Source organism: Mus musculus, chromosome 3 (genome assembly GCF_000001635.26).
Source record: "Mus musculus strain C57BL/6J chromosome 3, GRCm38.p6 C57BL/6J".
Taxonomy (NCBI): domain Eukaryota; kingdom Metazoa; phylum Chordata; class Mammalia; order Rodentia; family Muridae; genus Mus; species Mus musculus.
Window position 1 is genome coordinate 139,412,088 of NC_000069.6, and position 20,693 is coordinate 139,432,780.

Here is a 20,693-nt window from a genome sequence, read left to right on the forward strand (position 1 = left end):
GAGAGAGGGGATTGTCACTGTGGCATTCCGTGGGTCTTGAATTCTTACTGGGTTGAGGAAGATTCCACATGTGTATTTTTTGAGATTATCCTCATCAACTCATTTTATAAAGCTACCAGAAGAAATCACCAGAGCAGTCCATAAGCACAGGTATGCATACATGCATGCATTCATGAACCTACAGAGACACACATATATACACACATATATGTATATATTACTCTGTTGCTAAAAATCAGGTCCTGCTTTTGCTTCTGATTTGTCACAGCATGGACAATACCTCATGGGTCAGATGCTCATTTGATTTGTTAGCAGTGCTGAGGTTAAGTCAGTGTTGATAACGACAGTGTTGGAAAATTAGAGCCCATGTACACTTTCAGACACGGGGCCCAGAACAGACAGGGAATCTCATATGTCAGAGTGGCAGCAAACACTGGAATTGGGACATTCTGATTTTGGATGACAGCAGGAAGTGGCACCTGAGGTTGTAAAGTGAGAAATCTAACGGTTCTGAATATGAGGACTTTCCACAGGCTTTCAGTTGGAGAGTACTGAATGAAATCACAGAGTTTATGAAATGACCTGGGTACAGTATGAACAGGTGGACTCACCCTCCTGCAAGGGATTGGAGCCAGTGAGTTTAACTGCCTGGGATGCAGCGGAACAACTGAACTCCTCTCGAATGGTTCCTTTTGTGTTTGTTTGGGATTTAGTGTATTAGAAGGTTTTCCTATCAGTGTCCTGCCAGCATCTTTTTTCTAAAGTGTGTGGGTATCATTGAGGGTGTCCTACAGGGCCATCAACTGAAGACTGTGACAGTGATGGTAGATGTGTCACTAACCGTAGCATGCTGCACTAAGAATTCTGCAGACATCAAGTGGATAAGTGTTGCATAGGGTCCTTGTCTCCTGGATGAGGAAGTCAGGCAGGTCTGATTTGTCCTTGCCTTGCATTTGGGCCTATGCTTTATTCCATGAGACCTCTTGGATCTCTCATTTCTGCTTCTGTCTGTTCCTGGGAGGAGTACCCACTAGTTCTGCGGGTCTCCTGAACTAGAATGAAATGCTAATGTTCTCTATTTCTTTGAAAAGCTAGCGTTTAAGCCTATGGCCTAAATTCATGTCCTAGTTTTAAAAGAAAATGAGATCAGAAAAATGAGAATCAGATATTTTTAGCTTTTGTGTTGGAAAGAAGATTCTGCTACACACACACACACACACACACACACACACACACGAACAGAGTTCAAATACTTATGGTTATGGTGATGAGTTTTTATCAATTTGACACAACTGGAATCACTTGGGAAGGAAATCTCAATAAAGAATTTTCTGGATTGGTATTGCCTATTGTATGTCTGCGACAGAACTTCTTAACTGGGTTAGTAGAAGCAGGATGACACACCCTTATTGTTGTTGGCACCATGTCCTGGGCTGGACCCTGAACTGAGTCAAAAGGAGGGAGTGAGCCGAGCATTGACAACCACGCATGTGTTTATTTTTTTATTTTTTTTTTCCATTTTTTATTAGGTATTTCGCTCATTTACATTTGCAATGCTATACCAAAAGTCCCCCATAGCCACCCACCCCCTCTCCCCTACCCACCCACTCCCCTTTTATGGCCCTGGCGTTCCCCTGTACTGGGGCATATAAAGTTTGCGTGTCCAATGGGCCTCTCTTTCCAGTGATGGCCGACTAGGCCATCTTTTGATGCATATGCAGCTAGAGTCAAGAGCTCCGGGGTACTGGTTAGATCATAATGTTGTTCCACCTATAGGGTTGCAGATCCCTTTAGCTTCTTTGGTACTTTCTTTAGCTCCTTCATTGGGGGCCATGTGATCCATCCAATAGCCGACTGTGAGCATCCACTTCTATGTTTGCTAGGCCCAGGCATACTCTGACAAGAGACAGCTATATCAGGGTCCTTTCAGCATAATCTTGCTAGTGTATGCAATGGTGTCAGCATTTGGAAGCTGATTATGGGATGGATCCCCGGATATGGTAGTGTCTACATGGTCCATCCTTTTATCTCAGCTCCAAACTTTGTCTCTGTAACTCCTTCCAAGGGTGTTTTGTTCCCACTTCTAAGGAGGGGCATAGTGTTCACACTTCAGTCTTCATTTTTCTTGAGTTTCATGTGTTTAGGAAATTGTATCTTATATCTTGGGTATCTTAGGTTTTGGGCTAATATCCACTTATCAGTGAGTACATATTGTGTGAGTTCCTTTGTGATTGTGTTACCTCACTCAGGATGATGCCCTCCAGGTCCATCCATTTGGCTAGGAATTTCATAAATTCATTCTTTTTAATAGCTGAGTAGTACTCCATTGTGTAGATGTACCACATTTTCTGTATCCATTCCTCTGTTGAGGGGCATCTGGGTTCCTTCCAGCTTCTGGCTATTATAAATAAGGCTGCTATGAACATAGTGGAGCATGTGTCCTTCTTACCAGTTGGGGCATCTTCTGGATATATGCCCAGGAGAGGTATTGCTGGATCCTCCGGTAGTACTATATCCAGTTTTCTGAGGAACCACCAGACTGATTTCCAGAGTGGTTGTACAAGCCTGCAATCCCACCAACAATGGAGGAGTGTTCCTCTTTCTCCACATCCACGCCAGCATCTGCTGTCACCTGAATTTTTGATCTTAGCCATTCTGACTGGTGTGAGGTGGAATCTCAGGGTTGTTTTGATTTGCATTTCCCTGATGATTAAGGATGTTGAGCATTTTTTCAGGTGCTTCTCTGCCATTCGGTATTCCTCAGGTGAGAATTCTTTGTTCAGTTCTGAGCCCCATTTTTTAATGGGGTTATTTGATTTTCTGAAGTCCACCTTCTTGAGTTCTTTATATATGTTGGATATTAGTCCCCTATCTGATTTAGGAGAGGTAAAGATCCTTTCCCAATCTGTTGGTGGTCTTTTTGTCTTATTGACGGTGTCTTTTGCCTTGCAGAAACTTTGGAGTTTCATTAGGTCCCATTTGTCAATTCTCGATCTTACAGAGCAAGCCATTGCTGTTCTGTTCAGGAATTTTTCCCCTGTACCCATATCTTCAAGGCTTTTCCCCACTTTCTCCTCTATAAGTTTCAGTGTCTCTGGTTTTATGTGAAGTTCCTTGATCCACTTAGATTTGACCTTAGTACAAGGAGATAAGTATGGATCGATTCGCATTCTTCTACATGATAACAACCAGTTGTGCCAGCACCAATTGTTGAAAATGCTGTCTTTCTTCCACTGGATGGTTTTAGCTCCCTTGTGGAAGATCAAGTGACCATAGGTGTGTGGGTTCATTTCTGGGTCTTCAATTCTATTCCATTGGTCTACTTGTCTGTCTCTATACCAGTACCATGCAGTTTTTATCACAATTGCCCTGTAGTAAAGCTTTAGGTCAGGCATGGTGATTCCACCAGAGGTTCTTTTATCCTTGAGAAGAGTTTTTGCTATCCTAGGTTTTTTGTTATTCCAGATGAATTTGCAAATTGCTCCTTCTAATTCGTTGAAGAATTGAGTTGGAATTTTGATGGGGATTGCATTGAATCTGTAGATTGCTTTTGGCAAGATAGCCATTTTTACAATGTTGATCCTGCCAATCCATGAGCATGGGAGATCTTTCTATCTTCTGAGATCTTCTTTAATTTCTTTCTTCAGAGACTTGAAGTTTTTATCATACAGATCTTTTACTTCCTTAGTTAGAGTCACGCCGAGATATTTTATATTATTTGTGACTATTGAGAAGGGTGTTGTTTCCCTAATTTCTTTCTCAGCCTGTTTATTCTTTGTGTAGAGAAAGGCCATTGACTTGTTTGAGTTAATTTTATATCCAGCTACTTCACCAAAGCTGTTTATCAGGTTTAGGAGTTCTCTGGTGGAATTTTTAGGGTCACTTATATATACTATCATATCATCTGCAAAAAGTGATATTTTGACTTCCTCTTTTCCAATTTGTATCCCCTTGATCTCCTTTTGTTGTCGAATTGCTCTGGCTAATACTTCAAGTACTATGTTGAAAAGGTAGGGAGAAAGTGGGCAGCCTTGTCTAGTCCCTGATTTTAGTGGGATTGCTTCCAGCTTCTCTCCATTTACTTTGATGTTGGCTACTGGTTTGCTGTAGATTGCTTTTATTATGTTTAGGTATGGGCCTTGAATTCCTGATCTTTCCAAAACTTTTATCATGAATGGGTGTTGGATCTTGTCAAATGCTTTTTCTGCATCTAACGAGATGATCATGTGGTTTTTGTCTTTGAGTTTGTTTATATAATGGATTACATTGATGGATTTTCGTATATTAAACCATCCCTGCATCTCTGGAATAAAACCTACTTGGTCAGGATGGATGATTTCTTTAATGTGTTCTTGGATTCGGTTAGCGAGAATTTTATTAAGGATTTTTGCATCGATATTCATAAGAGAAATTGGTCTGAAGTTCTCTATCTTTGTTGGATCTTTCTGTGGTTTAGGTATCAGAGTAATAGTGGCTTCATAAAATGAGTTGTGTAGAGTACCTTCTACTTCTATCTTGTGAAATAGTTTGTGCAGAACTGGAATTAGATCTTCTTTGAAGGTCTGATAGAACTCTGCACTAAACCCATCTGGTCTTGGGCTTTTTTTGGCTGGGAGACTATTAATAACTGCTTCTATTTCTTTAGGGGATATGGGACTGTTTAGAAGGTCAACTTGATCCTGATTCAACTTTGGTACCTGGTATCTGTCCAGAAATTTGTCCATTTCGTCCAGGTTTTCCAGTTTTGTTGAGTATAAGCTTTTGTAGAAGGATCTGATGGTGTTTTGGATTTCTTCAGGATCTGTTGTTATGTCTCTCTTTTCATTTCTGATTTTGTTGATTAGGATTTTGTCCCTTTGCCCTCTAGTGAGTCTAGCTAGGGGTTTATCTATCTTGTTGATTTTCTCAAAGAACCAACTCCTCGTTTGGTTAATTCTTTGAATAGTTCTTCTTGTTTCCACTTGGTTGATTTCACCCCTGAGTTTGATTATTTCCTGCCGTCTACTCCTCTTGGGTGAATTTGCTTCCTTTTTTTCTAGAGCTTTTAGATGTGTTGTCAAGCTGCTAGTATGTGCTCTCTCCCGTTTCTTCTTGGAGGTACTCAGAGCTATGAGTTTCCCTCTTAGAAATGCTTTCATTGTGTCCCAAAGGTTTGGGTACGTTGTGGCTTCATTTTCATTAAACTCTAAAAAGTCTTTAATTTCTTTCTTTATTCCTTCCTTGACCAAGGTATCCTTGAGAAGAGTGTTGTTCAGTTTCCACGTGAATGTTGGCTTTCCATTCTTAATGTTGTTATTGAAGATCAGTCTTAGGCCATGGTGGTCTGATAGGATACATGGGACAATTTCAATATTTTTGTATTTGTTGAGGCTTATTTTGTGACCAATTATATGGTCAATTTTGGAGAAGGTCCCGTGAGGTGCTGAGAAGAAGGTATATCCTTTTGTTTTAGGATTAAATATTCTGTAGATATCTGTCAGGTCCATTTGTTTCATAACTTCTGTTAGTTTCACTGTGTCCCTGTTTAGTTTCTGTTTCCACGATCTGTCCATTGATGAAAGTGGTGTGTTGAGGTCTCCCACTATTATTGTGTGAGGTGCAATGTGTGCTTTGAGCTTTACTAAAGTGTCTTTAATGAATGTGGCTGCCCTTGCATTTGGAGCGTAGATAAAAATATGGAACGCTTCACGAATTTGCGTGTCATCCTTGCGCAGGGGCCATGCTAATCTTCTCTGTATCGTTCCAATTTTAGTATATGTGCTGCCGAAGCGAGCACCACGCATGTGTTTATTGTGTCTCCTCTTGACTGTGGATGTATGTGACTAGTCGCCTCGGGTTCCCACGGTAAATTTCCTGCAACGATAACAATTATCTGGAACTGAACTCTGAATAAACTATTTCTCCTTAAGGAGTTTTTGTTTGTTTGTTTATGTGTGTGTTTGCTTTTTTGGGTCTGGGTATTTTATCACAACAATATTAGTGACACTAAGACACTGGAGACAGGACAAAATTGAAAGACCAGAGGAACATCCATTTTGTCCATTCTTCATGTTCCTTCCCCGTCTCCTGTGCAGCACAAGATTACAAGAGAAGTGGGTGCTCATGTCTACGTTGCACTTTCCTCCCCACCACAGTGCCCTTTCAGGACAGGAAGTATTGGAATGACTTCCATTCTTGCTACTACACAGAGTTCCACGTTACATACAGTAATCATCATCTTGGGATAGTCACTTAACGCATCTTGTTCAGACACAATGTAAGTTAAACATAAATAGGATGAGGTAAGTAAGATTAATAAGCAAACAGGGAGGAAGTTTCCAGGGCAGTATAACTAGTTGTTCTTTTCTTCTGTGGAAAAAAAAAAAAAACCCGGGATAAAATTCCCTAATAGTCCGAACCCTGATTAGTTAGCTTTGTGTTTTAACTTGCATTGAAATTAGTTTCTATAGAAGAATAACATTCACATGCTTTCATAGTCAAGAACCAGTTTTCTTTTCATGTTTTTTTTTTTACCTTACAGACCTGTTTTGCAATTGTACTAATCTCATGATACAAATAATTAGCTTCCACTTCTTGAAATAGACCGAGGATAACAAAAATTGAGTGGTTATTGAAGGGTCACACAGCAAGCAAGCAACTGACACTTGAAGCCCACACTCAACCAAAACTCTCTCCTCTGTCTCCCTAAATCATTAAAATGTAAAATGTTTAAGTGATTCATCATTAGTCTTTATGTGTATGGGTATTTGCTTTTATATATCTGTGTACCACATACATGTCTACTGCCTAGGAAGGCCAAAAGACAGTTTGGAATCCCCTCAAACTGGAGTTACAGATGGTTATGAGCCATCGTGCAGATCCCGGGACTTAAACTTGCGTCCCCTGGCAGAGCTTCAGTTGCTCTTAACCACTGAGCCATCTCTCCAGCCCCCAAATGGTTTGGTTTTTCATGAATAAGGTAAGTGACTAGATTTCAAAACAATACAGCATGTAAAATAATTTGTGCAGAATTCTTTTTTAAAGTTTTCATTGAGATAATTAGATAATATTCCAAAGCATTAACTATGTACCTAGTACATGACATTTGTATTTTAGTGGAGAATTATTCTTATAATTAATATGTGGCTCATGTTGATTAAAATGCAAATGTAGCTACATACCATTTGAAACAGAAAGTGACGAGAGCAGGGACTTGCCAACTTAATTGGGGCTATTAAAAACGAAAGCATCAGCCTTATTTTGTAGAGTAAGTCAGAACAGTGAGGCAGGGACGGCTTTGCAGCTGGTGAAAACACACACTCATTGTTCAGAGCTCTGTATAGACTTCAGTATTCATCGTTAAAGTTGTAGATGAACATCTCACCAATGTAGTGAGGCCTACTCTTTAAAATATCCAGACCTTGTACTTTCTGATTCTGTTTACCTTAATTTTCGATGATGAATTATAATTGTATTATAAAGATAACCTTGGTGGAATCTCCATTACAATGTTGGTTTCTAACTATCTTTATGTATTTTTAACGAGTGCTTTTCTGAGTGTGGACATTTATCCAATATGTACTTGGATATCTTTTATATACAGTACACTTATGCTTATCTTTTCCATTTTTTTTCTAGCGTCTTCCAGCTCCTGGCCGCTATGATGTTCAGAAATCGTATGACATGTCCCAAGTTAAACATAAGTACATGCCACCTCGTACTTCGGTGGCTAAAAAAAGGCATTCCTCTTTCCTGAGCGCAGCTCCTCGGTGCCTGGGAAAAATCGCTGATGGGCCAGGTAAAGCTCACTGCACCCTGAGGCTGTGGGAAGTTACATGTTCCTTGTGAGCAGATGATATCAGCACTTTCACAGTGATAGTCAGACAAGTGCGTAGACTTGCCCTCCAAAGATACACAGGGGATAGCGAAAAGTGGGAGATTTTCATTTCCCAATGTAAAATTTGTCTCAGGTGTTATGTTTCCTAATTAATTATTCCAAAGACATTTTATCGGTTTTACCTAAGACAGTACATTCATCTGGCATTCTATTTGGGAAAAACTCAGAAATTGGCCGGGCGTGGTGGCGAACGCCTTTAAACCTAGCACTCGGGAGGCGGAGGCAGGTATATTTCTGAGTTCGAGGCCAGCCTGGTCTACAAAGTGAGTTCCAGGACAGCCAGAGGTATACAGAGAAATACCGTCTTGAAAAACCAAAACCAAACCAAACCAAACCAAACCAAACCAAACCAAACCAAACCAAACCAACCAACCAAACACACACCCCTCAGAACTCATAGCACATTAAATGCCAATAAAGGAGAAAAGTACTTTCTCCTCATTTGGAGAAATCAGTACAGTAGAAGAAACATATCCCGGTTACGTAAGCTACTTGAATCTGTTCAGATATCAAGAGAACGGCCCTAGTGGTCAGCTTTGTCAGTTTACTGGATTGTGAAATGGCCAAGACACTGGGGAAGTGGAGGTGGAGGCTTTCCCATGAGTGTTCTCTACTACTGAGGCAGGGGGCTAGCCCTGAATGAGGGTGGTGGCATTGGATGGACCAAGTTGATTGAATAAGTGAAAATGGAAAAGGAGAATGCCAGCCCAGTACGGGTCCATGGAGACGAGAGGATGGAGTCACCATGGGCAGTTAATAGGATGTGGTCTTCGAACTATGCCTTCCCTGCCATCGAGGGTTGCATCTTCTGATCCATGAGCCTAAGGAGCCTTCTTACTTCTTGCCAGGGTTAGGTCCGAGCAGCAAGACAAGTCACTGGTCAGCACTAAGTTAGTTAGTATATATGCAGACACACACACACACACACACACACACACACACACACACACAGAGAGAGAGAGAGAGAGAGAGAGAGAGAGAGAGAGAGAGCGCAAAGCCACACAGATGACAGGAAGAGCAGCAAATGTTTTGTCATGATGTACGCATTTTGTACTGGATCTTTGGAGAACACGAAGGAAAACGGTGAAGCTGACTTAAGAAACTTTCTTTTTCCAGAATTTTTAGTGAGAAACTAAGGTAGGAGACAACAAACTATCAAACATGGTACAAAATGCCCCAGATAGACTTTAAGTTGACATGTAACTGTTCTCTCTCTGTCTCTCTCTCTCTCTCTCTCTCTCTCTCTCTCTCTCTCTCCCTCCCTCCCTCCCTCCCTCCCTCCCTCCTTCCCTGCCTCCCTCCTTCCATCCTTCCTTCCTTCCTTCCTTCCCTCCCTCCCTTCTTTCCTGAACTATTGTGCGACTCTTACATTGTCAACTTTCAGGTCTAAATCAAACTTAAAAATCTTAGCTGGGAGGGCGGGCATGCTGGCACACGCCTTTAATCCCAGCACTTGGGAGGCAGAGGCAGGCAGATTTCTGAGTTCGAGGCCAGCCTGGTCTACAGAGTGAGTTCCAGGACAGCCAGGGCTATACAGAGAAACCCTCTCAAAAAGAAAAAAAAAAAGAAAAAAAAATCTTAGCTGGGAGTTGTGGTGCTTCCAAATCGATTAGAAGGGCCAAAGATTCTTTGTTTCTTTTGATATATGTATATATGTATACACACATATATGTATATAGATAGCATCAAGAGCATGAGTTTTCTGATGTGAATACCTCATTTCTACTTGCAGTTCTTAATAGTTCTATATTTTGCCAGAGATAAATGTGTTTGATACCTTTCAAGAAAGAATAACTATTTTACAGTGAAGTTGAGTGAGACTAGTTCCGTCTGTGTGTGATGGTGCTTGTCTTATGAATGGGGTCCTTTCACATCGCCCACTTGTTAAAAGTAAAGCAGCAAAAAAATTTACTCTGCTTGCTATTTAGCCATTGGTAGTTTTCTTTATTAGTTTAGAAATATTTATTCTTATTTTATGTATATGCATAAGTGCCCCCATGTATGTCCACCTGGCACTTGCCTGGTACTTGTAGAAGCCAGAGAAGGGCGTTGGATTCCCTGGAGCTGGCGCTTCACGCAGTTGTCACCCAATGGATGGGACTTGTACCCAGGTCCTCTTCGAGAGCCGCAAATGCTCTTAACTGCAGAGACACCTCCCTAGACCATTGTTTTACTTTAACATCTTTAGAAAGAACTTTTTCTTTCTTTTTTTTTTAATATTTTTTATTACGTATTTTCCTCAATTACATTTCCAATGCTATCCCAAAAGTCCCCCCCCTCCCCACTCCCACTCCCCTACTCACCCATTCCCATTCTTTGGCCTTGGCGTTCCCCTGTACTGGGGCATATAAAGTTTCCAAGTACAATGGGCCTGTCTTTCCAGTGATGGCCGACTAGGCCATCTTTTGATACATATGCAGCTAGAGTCAAGAGCTCTGGGGTACTGGTTAGTTCATAATGTTGCACCTACAGGGTTGCAGATCTCTTTAACTCCTTGGATACTTTCTCTAGCTCCTCCTTTGGGGGCTCTGTGATCCATCCAATAGTTGACTATGAGCATCCACTTCTGTGTTTGCTAGGCCCCGGCCTAATCTCACAAGAGACAGCTATATCACGGTAGAAAGGACTTTTTCATGTTAAATGTAAAACTTATTATATATCAAATTATTTTGTAGTACTATGCTATCAATAAAAATGAAAGTATAAGACTATTTGAGTTTTAGGTGTGTTATACATGTTTGTTATTTGTTATGATATTATTTGGAGGGAGTTAGTTGCTTTATAGAATTAAAGAAAATATATTATCTTTTTAACTTTTTAATAAAATTCCAATTTAAAATTAATTTCTTGACTTTTTATATGGATAGATAAAAATTAAGAACAGAAGTTGACAAACATGAATAATCTTCTAAGATTGAGAGATTTATAAAACATGTATGTTGAAACAGCATTTTATTGCCATGTATTTACTTTAAATGGCTTTAGAGCTTTGACAGATATGGAAGGACTTTGTCTTAACTACAGAGGAAGCCCTTTCTTTGAGTGCATATATTTAAGAAAGATAAAACCCACTCTCATTAGTCCAAATTAAACAGGGAAAGAGTATATTTGCAATCAGTATGCTGTATTCCATTAAATGTTGTGTAACCAATAAAAACACATTAGAATCATTTAATGAAGAAATTATTAAATGAGGTGTATCACATTATAAAGCAATCTCCTTTTATTACTCCAAGTTTTAATTCATAGGTATGTAAATGATTTTGTGATTGATCCAGCTCAGGTAATGTGAAATTGCTAAGTGGAAAAGTACTTAAATATTACTTTACCTCTTGTATTGGCCTGCTTTGGAACATTTAGTGGAGAGAAAGCTCAGAATTTTAAACAGAAAGTGGATAGTGAAGACATTGTTGAGAGTAGAAAATTAGAGACTCCTGCTTAGAGGTGGGTGTGTAACTTGTTATATGCATTCCTAAAGGACAGGTTGGAAAGGTGTTTCAAATATATATATGATGCCTGACCCAAAATTCTATTTCTAAAGTTACCTAAATGGGGTGTTCATAATTTCAGGATTGCTGATGACAGTCATCATTTGGAACTTAAAATGTTTAATTTCCTAAATGAAATGTGAATTTCAGTTCATTTGAATATCACCTTGAGTAGAGTTCTACAAAAATGTAGAAATGCTATGTATTTTATAAAATTGGGAAATCTTGTCAAAAAGATAGATTTAATTCATTTGTTCACTGATTTTATTTGCATTCTAAGAGACTCTATGTGCGGGTGTGTGTTAGGCATTGGAATAGCAGCAAACAAAAGGCAAGCACCCTGGCTCCTCAGTGTGCAGTTTCAGGTGCAATATACATCTACGGAGTGAGTGAGGCACATGGAGCAATAGGAGACAGCCAGGAAAGGATGGTGCAGGCAGACAGGCATGTGCTGTAAAGGCTGTGGGGGAAAGGTCAAAGACAGAAAGAGGATCAGGGCTTTAGAGTGGAACTGAGTCCTATCGCATCATGTTATGAGAAAAATAACCTCGGAGTGACTAACTAAGGCTTGTTAGAACGTTTGTTTTTCTTTGTCTTCATCAACTTAAAGATAGTTTCTCACGTCAGCAAGATGGTTCAGCAGGTAAAAGCACTTGCCAAATAAGACTGCGCCCAGAGTTCTGTCTCCAGGACCCAGGTAGAGGCGAAAGGCGGAAGGAGAGAGCGGACTCCACACGCCCAGAGTTCTGTCTCCAGGACCCAGGTAGAGGCGGAAGGAGAGAGCGGACTCCACACAGCTGTCTCGGACCTCTGACCTCCACTCTCACGCTGGAGCACCATGGTCATACACCCACATTATGCACACACACACTGAATAGAATTAAGACACATTCTCTAGGAACATAATTACTTTATAGTAGGTAAAATATTTGCTTTTAATTAAAAATTTGAAAAAAAATTTAAATACCTTAGATTTAAAGTAAAATACAAAAAAATTAACAGTTTGAGGTGTTGGAAAAATCTGGCCAAGCTGCTGGAGAGGTTGAGAGAGCATACACGAGCCGTAATCTCTGTGTTTTGATATTATTTTTTGTTGTCATGTCCATTCCAAGCTGCCATGGAGTAGAGAGGCTCATATTTTTGTCTCCCCAGGGCTACAATTGTAGGCATGTGTCACTAAGCTCTGAAATATTTGAATTTTTAAAAAAGACATTTTATTACATTTTAATTGATGTGTATGTGTATGTGATGTGTGCGTGCATGTGTGAGTGTGTTTGTGTGCTTTCTCATGCTTATTCCACAGTGTGCTTGTGGAGATCAGAGGGCAGCCTGCTCGAGTCCCTCTCTCTTCTACCTACTGAGTCTTGGGATTGAATACAGTTTGTCAGGTGTGGTGATTTGTTTGACTGCTTGGCCATAGGGAAGGACATTATTAGGAAATGTGATCCTATTGGAGGAAATGTAACCTTGTTGGAATAGGTGTGACCTTGGAGGAGGAAGTATGCCACTGTAGGAGTAGGCTTTGAGGTGCTATGCCTGTGAGGGAGAGAGTCTCTCATGGTTGCCTTTGAATCAAGATGTAGAAATCTTGGCTCCTCTAGCACCATGTCTACCTGCATGCTGCCATGCTTTCTGCCATGATGAATATGAACTGAACCTCTGAAACTATGTCACCTCCAATTAAATGCTTTCTTTTATAAGAGTTGCCTTGGTCATGGTGTCTCATCACAGCAATAAAACCCAAACTAAGACAGAAGTTGGTACCAGGGACTGTGGTATTGCTCTGGTAGGCCTAACCATGATTTTGTTTGGAGGGATGTGGGTTTTGGAAGTTTGGATTTGGAAAGTAGTGGAATACTTTTAGTGGGACTTAATGGGCAATCCTAGTAGGAATATGGAAGACATTGGTGCTGAGGGTGATTTGACCTATGGGTGCCTGGCCAAGAAGTTTCAGAGAAGAATGTTAGTATGCGGCATGGAGACTGTTTTTATGGTTATTTTGGTGAAGAATATGGCTGCTTTTTGCCCTTGTCCAAAGAGTCTGCCTAAGGCTAAGATGAGGAGAATTAGATCCATTGCATTAGCAAAGGAAGTCTCAGAGCAGCCTGGTATAAATTCTATTGTGTGGTTGCCAAAGTTAACTCTTATGAAGAACATTGTGATGAAAAGAATCAAGAAGAGAAAGGTTAAATATACAATGTATGATGGCAGTATTAAAGGGGCATCAGGAAGTGGAATGGAGCTCAATCCTGTATTCAAGGAGATCAACAGATTAAGGTAGTGGTGACCTCAGTGTAAGATTCCACCCAGTAAGCTTATTGTTTATGCGTTTGAATTGAACAAGAGATAGTGATACCTAAGCACTAGTATGGCCTGGTTATTGCTTTCATTTGGACATAAGGAGATATGTGTAAAATTGACAAGGGATGGATTGTGATGGATATTCTTGTTTGTCAACCTGACTATATCTGGAAGGAACTACAATCCAGAACTTAATGATCTCTTCCAGACATGGTCTACGAACCTTTAATCCAAGCATTCTCAAGGAAGAGACATGTAGGTCTCTGAGTTCAAGGTCAGTCTACAGAGCAAGTTTTAGGACAGCCGAGCTTAGGCAATGAATGAATTGGAAAACAGAGCTGGTGACGATGTAATAGGAAAAGGGGGCCCTGTTCAAGCTGCAGAACTCAGTAGCTTTGACCATGTGACAAGAAAAGAAGGGGTTACTTGGACAATTGATGTTAATTAGATGGTGCTAAGAAATTAGTAGTGATTAAGAATAATAAATCAACATCAATGAGGTAAATTTTCCTGGAAGTTGTTTTTTTTTTTTGAGAGCATAAAGAAGTGTGTTCCAGAGATAGCCATGGATCTACCTTGTGCTGCAGCTGGACTTGATAATATGGAAGAGTAAACCAGGCTGTATTGGTTGTGAAGGCATGAAAAGGTCATGGAATAGCAGCTGAGGTTTGGCATTGTAAGAGGCCATGGAAGGCCTTTGGTGATGGTGCAGTCTCAGTTGCAGCTGATGTCACAGGACTGAGGGGTTCATGCAAAGGAGTTGAAGCTTGGCACCATGAAGGGAGCCTATGGGAGGCTATTGGTGAAGCCCAATTGCAGTGGAAGATCCTGACATATTAGAGATATCAGTATCATAAGATGATCACCATGAACAGCAGTAGAGTGTAGTCAGCCAGAGCTTAGGGTGCTACAGAGGGCAGAGCTGGAGATGTGACCAAAGCCTTTTGGAGGAGCTCAGAAGATCATGTGTGGATCCAAGACATTGGAACAAGAAGCTGTAACATTGAAGTTGCTTTGGATACCCCACAATGTTGAAGATGCCAGAGCATAGGGATACCTTGGAAGAAAAACTGCTAACAGAGGGTGGAACTAGTCCAAGAGAAATAATTGTGTTGCAAAGATGAAAGGAGTTGGATATCAGACATAGAGATGCAGAGTTTGGAGTTTGCCCAGTTGGTTTTTGGTCTTGCTTTGGTTCAGTATATTTTTACTATATTTTGGAATGGTAATGCACATACTCTGATGCTGGAAGTATGTGATCTGCTTTTTAATTTTGATTTTATAGGGCATTACAGTTAAGAGATTACATGAATCTTAGAAGAGACTTTGAACTTTGAATGCTTAACATTAAAACTGTTATAGACTATGGGGTCTGTTGAAGTTGGACTAAATGTATCGTACATTATCCTATGGCTAGGTATGGCCCCATAAACTCATGTGTTTGAGCAAGCCTATAGGTGACAGGGTGTGGTGGTTTGATTGCTTGACCATAGCGAATGGTACTATTAGGAACTGTGACCTTGTTGGAGTGTGCCTTTGTTGCAGGAAGTGTGTCACTGTGTAGGTAGGTTTTGAACTCTCTTATGCTCAGGCTCTGCCCAATGTGGAAAATAGTCTTCTTCTTCTTTTTTTTTTCCGAGACAGGGTTTCTTTGTGTAGCCCTGGCTGTCCTGGAACTCACTTTGTAGACCAGGCTGGCCTTGAACTCAGAAATCCACCTGCCTCTGCCTCCCAAGTGCTGGAATTAAAGGCATGCGCCACCACTGCCCAGCGGAAAATAGTTTAAATGGTTTCTTATATAAGAGTTGCCATCGTCATGGTGTCTCTTCACATCAATAAAACCCAAACTAAGACATCAGGTTTGATGGCAAGTGTCCTTACCCAGTGAGCATCTCTTTTCAGTACCGCCATCACCTATCTTATTTTACCTTCCTTGTGTTATCTATCCCTCCCTGCTAGACCCTTATTCCATGCCTAACTTCTTCAGTTATATAGACTCTAGCTTTGTTATTGAAAACTAAGCAGCTAACATTCACTTAATATCCATTAGAATATATGTAACATAATTTTAGTTTTCAGTTTTTGGTCTCTTTGGATTTTCTTTATTGATTATATTTCCACTTTTATGTCTTGAACCATTTTTTTCCACTGTTTGAGTTTTCTTATATTTCATTAATGAATTTTTTCATATCATCTTTAAAGACCTTTGAAGTCCTTGTCTTGTGTTTCAGTTAGACTGCATTTTTCAGGACTTACTCTAGTGGAAATGTATTGCCCTCACTGTTATTGATTGTGTTTTTATGCTGAGATTTCTTTCACTCTGGCCAATGTGGGTCTCAGGCAGATCTTGTTTTTAGGTATTAAGAGTTGACAGGTAGGAATGGAAATGGTTTAGCAGGGGAGCAGCTAAGAGGACCCACAGGAGAAAGGAAAGTTGGGTGTGCAATCAGGATCTGCTAGGCCCCCTCTCTGTAGTAGATTTCCTGTTACAGAGAGGATTGGAATTGGAGGACAGGAAGGAGGGTGAATATGGCCTACCAGATCCCCTGGTGGATGTGGTCAGTGGATTTCCAAGAATTGCCTTTGGGAATTATTAGCTGAGAAAAAGGAATGGGGTGATGGAGGGAGACTATAGGAGGAGAGTTATCCCTTGGGGACGGAGCGGGGGACAGGAAGGGAAGATTCATGCAGGCGGCCTGCTACAGAGATGGGGATAAGACGGGGGATTGGAATTGAAAGAGAGGAGGGAGAATGGACATCTCTTGGCCAGTTTTATTCTCAAATTTTTGAATGATGAAAAACCTTGAAATTTAAAGTATACTTATTAGTAGACACCCACTGTTTGACTGAGTGTTTATCAGAGCAGTGCAATGCATGTAAGATAATATTCATTGCATAAACAAATCAGGTACTTACTGACTTTACTGTGCAAATATAGATCATTTCTTAGGAAGATAACATTGTCATTTCTGCATCGGATTCCCAAAGGAAATTATTTTAAGAAACAAATATAATTTATCCTAGAAGTTAATTGAACATATTCCACGAAGCTGGTTTTTTTTTACTCTTTTAATAAACATAAGTAATACCTTTGATATAAAAATCACTGTAGTGTGAAAACTAATTATTTCTTCTATTTTCTCAGTGACTTGTAATATTCTCATTCCCAAAGTACCATAAAGCTTGTCCAAACGCAGCTCTTCCTCACATTGAGTGCTGTTAACAGATTGCTATAAACATGAGTGCTTTTTTCCCTCTATAGCTTCCAGGAATATTTCTGAACTGCTTGAATGCATGGTAATTCTGACTAGAGAAAAAATGATAAGATCAACTTTTGTAATATGTTTATTTTATTATAAAATATGAACTAATTTCTCTACCTTTTCAATCTCAAATTATGTTTTTTAGATACTCTAAAACATATTTTAAATGTTTCTTAATTATACACAAGTTGAAAATGATATTTTACTAAGCATAGATTATAGTTAAAATTATCCACATATTAATTACATACAGATTACTAGTTTTTAAAAATATTTTGTGGATATATTTTGATCATATTCTTTCCCCTCTCCCAACTTCTCTAAGATTCTTCCCACTTTCTACCCACCCATCTTCATATTATTTCTCTTAAAAACCTAAAAGCAAACCAAACCAATAAAGCAACCAACCAACGATCCATCTATCCATCCAAACAACCAACCAAGCCTACCAACCAACCAATCAACCAACCAACCAACCAACCAACCAACCAACCAACCAACCAACCAACCAACCAAAAGTATACACAGAGTAATATGGAGTCTGTTTTGTGTTGGCAAATTACTCCTGAGAGCAAGGCCTGTCCTAGAGTGTAGTTGATAAACTCAATGTCATTCCACTGAAAAAATTGATTGTTCTTCTCCCAGATTCTATTGATTACAGACAGATTTTCAGTTAGGTTGTATTCGTGCTCATTTTCCCTTCTCCACATTGGGACTGTATCTGGCTTGAGCCTGTTGATGATTTGTGCATGCTGTCACAGTCCCTGTGTGTTCACTTGTGCATCAGTCCTGTTGTATCTGGTAGACACTGTCTTCTTAGAGTCATGTTTGGCTCTTACTGTTTTTCCACTTCTTCATGCTAGGTCCCTGAGTCTTGAGGAAACTATGACAGATATCTCATATTGCCTGAGTGCTTCAAAGTCACACACTCTCTGCACATTGTCCAGTTGTCTGTCTCCATGTTAATCCTTGTCTACTGGTGGAAGAAGTTTTTTCTGATGGGTGTAGCAATATGTCAATAGGAGGCTTATTTATTGTTATGTTCACTTAGCAGAATAATAGCAGTGTATTTCCTGTAGGACCTATAGACTAGTCCCAGGGGTATTGCTTCAGTCACAGGGTCAGGCATGAGTCCCATCTCATGGAATATGCTGTAAATCAAATTAAAAAGTGTTTGGTACTCTTGTGAAATTTGTGCTATTATGGCCCCAGTGGGTACATCATGCAGTGCCACCATTGCAGCCCACGGAGTTCTTAGGTAGGTGAGACTGATGGTTGCTTTCCTTCTCCAGTAGGATATGTTCATTGCTAGTGGAAGTCTGAACTGGCACAGCTACTGACAAGTGTGAGGGTACTCTGAAATCTGAAAATGGATCTATCATAAGATCCAGCAATTTTGGGTTGGGAGTCTCATCTTTAATGGCACCAAATCTGTGCCCAGCCTTGCAGACATGATGTACCAAGGTTGGGGGGATAACCAGGGGGACCCCTACTCACCCAAAGGAGAAGGGGAGGGGGAAATGTGGAAAAGGATTTTGGGAGGGGGTGACAAGAAGGAGGCAGTGAGCCAGATGTAAAGTGAATATGCAAGAAAAAATTCAATTCTACTGTAAAAGACAAATGTAAAATTGGAGTTGTGATATTGATATGATTTCAGTTTTCTTTAAGTTGATGTATCAGTTGAGTGAAGAACTAATAAAAATAACTTTAGACATAATAACAAAATATCCAGCTATAATACTTTTGGGCATAAAGGAGTTTACATTCTACTAAAGAGATAATTGCTCATCCATGGTTGTTGCTGTTCTATCATAATAGCACCAGAAATTGTAAACAGACTAGATGAGTGGACAATGAAGACATAGTACATTTATTCAATGGAATATTATTCACCAGTTAAGAAAATAAATGGAGCTAGAAACAATCATGTTGAGTGAGGTAACCCAAATCCTCACAAGACGAACATATATTGCCTTCTATATTTGTATGCTAGCTTTTACACTTAAGATATGTATATTTGTTTCAATCAGAATATTTATGAAGGTTAAATAGCTACTAAGGGACAGAACGTAAAATCTCCAAGGAAAAGAAAATAGAATATAGTGTTATACACATATAATGGGGAAATTAGAATAGAAGGAGTAAATGGAGAGGCTGACACGAGGGCAAGCTAAAGAGGGAAAATAGTGAGGGGCAACTAACACCAAAGGCTCTTTGAAAGTCATATGGAAACCTACTGATATAGAAGCTTCCTAAAGCAAATACATATATGAAAGGAACTTAAATGGAGTCACCAAATAAAAGCAGAGATAGTACCCCAGCTACCCTGAGCACCAGGACTAAGTTGTATCTTTTTGAGTCATTGGCTAAACAGTATAGATTCCCTGTAGCATTATGACTATTGCCAGTATTATTGGTTACTTGTCACAATCTGACAGTAAGACCCTGCTGCTCACCACCCAACAAACTTATGTCATCAGACATAGGTGAATTGACCTGGTGCTCAACTAAAAGCCTCGCCCCTATTGACTAAAGTTCATAGATCTGGAAGGTACTATACTAACTTTTTAATGTATGTGCACATTGAAGACTTCCTTTTCCTTTATATTCATGCAGCATATGCTTACTGTTGTAACACCTGTGTAAGTCTCAACAGACAAGTTGAGAACAAACTTGTAATCTTGACTTTTGGTTTCCCTGAACATCATGGGCAATCTGAAAGTGTTGTCATTTCTATCCCTGACTTGACATCACTCGGCCCGTGTTTTGATATTTTATCAGTGTACCCTTGACCTTAGTGCAACTGCTCTTGTCTGGAATATTTATCAGCTGGTTTCACGGATGCTCTACATCACTTATGGCATATATATTTCAGATCATGATGTCTACTTTGTTCTCTCTTGTGGTATAGTCCCACTATGTAATCACAATCATTTCCTGACTTATCCTTACCTTGACAAATGTAGGTGTACACACCATGTAGAGACCTTTTATCTCTTAGATATAAAATAACAGGTTTCATTATGGCATTGTCATACATACTTTATGTTGACTTTTCCTTCTCCCTTCGTATTTTCTCCAACTCCCATACGTGTACCTGATACCCTCAGTAGTCCTTTTTCCATTTTATGATATTTGTACTATGTCACCCATTTTTCCTCATGTAAAGCCTCTTTGCACTTCATAATGAGCCTCTCCCTAGTTTCATGGCCTATAACTGCATGTAGGCTGAACATATAAAAGGATGTATGTAATATGTACATATGTGAAATCTAGAAGCTTCCATGTCTACAAATGAGAGGGAATATGTAGTGTTTGTCATTTGGAACCTGATATACCATTCTTAATATAATGATTTTTAGATCTACATTCAATTCTATAGTTCCCCTAAATTTATTTTTTCTCTGTGTCTGAAATAAATTTCATTGTTTATATGTATCCAACTGGAATATGTTATCCATTTATATATTGATGGAAATATGGGTTGGTTTCAATTTCTTGTTATTGTGTAAAGGGCATCAGTGTTCATGGATGCCAAAGTAGGATATAGAATCTTTTGGATAGATGCCCAGGAATGATATAACTGGGTCTTATAGGTGATCTATTTTTAGCCTTTTTTTCAACAATAAGCTTTATTGTAAGGAAAACCTTGCAAATTAAAACCAATAACACATTAATATTAGTTAAACCCAAAGTTTAGATCTCTCTACAAACTTCTTTACAGTTCTTGTGTTTATTTTCTGTGTTACAGGAGTCCTTTTCAGA

The 20,693-nt window shown here is 39.6% G+C and overlaps 1 protein-coding gene and 1 non-coding gene across 2 annotated transcripts in view; one reads left to right on the forward strand and one right to left on the reverse strand.

The window, feature by feature from the left end:
• Stpg2 (sperm tail PG rich repeat containing 2) overlaps positions 1-20,693 on the forward strand; it is a 504,407-nt gene that overhangs the window by 206,195 nt on the left and 277,519 nt on the right. Inside the window, exon 11 of the mRNA NM_198659.2 lies at positions 7,618-7,777. Coding sequence (NP_941061.1) covers positions 7,618-7,777 — 160 coding nt within the window. The remainder of the gene's footprint in view (positions 1-7,617; positions 7,778-20,693) is intronic.
• Gm24260 lies at positions 5,670-5,776 on the reverse strand. The gene has a single exon (XR_003954846.1). It is a non-coding gene; the product is annotated as a U6 spliceosomal RNA (small nuclear RNA).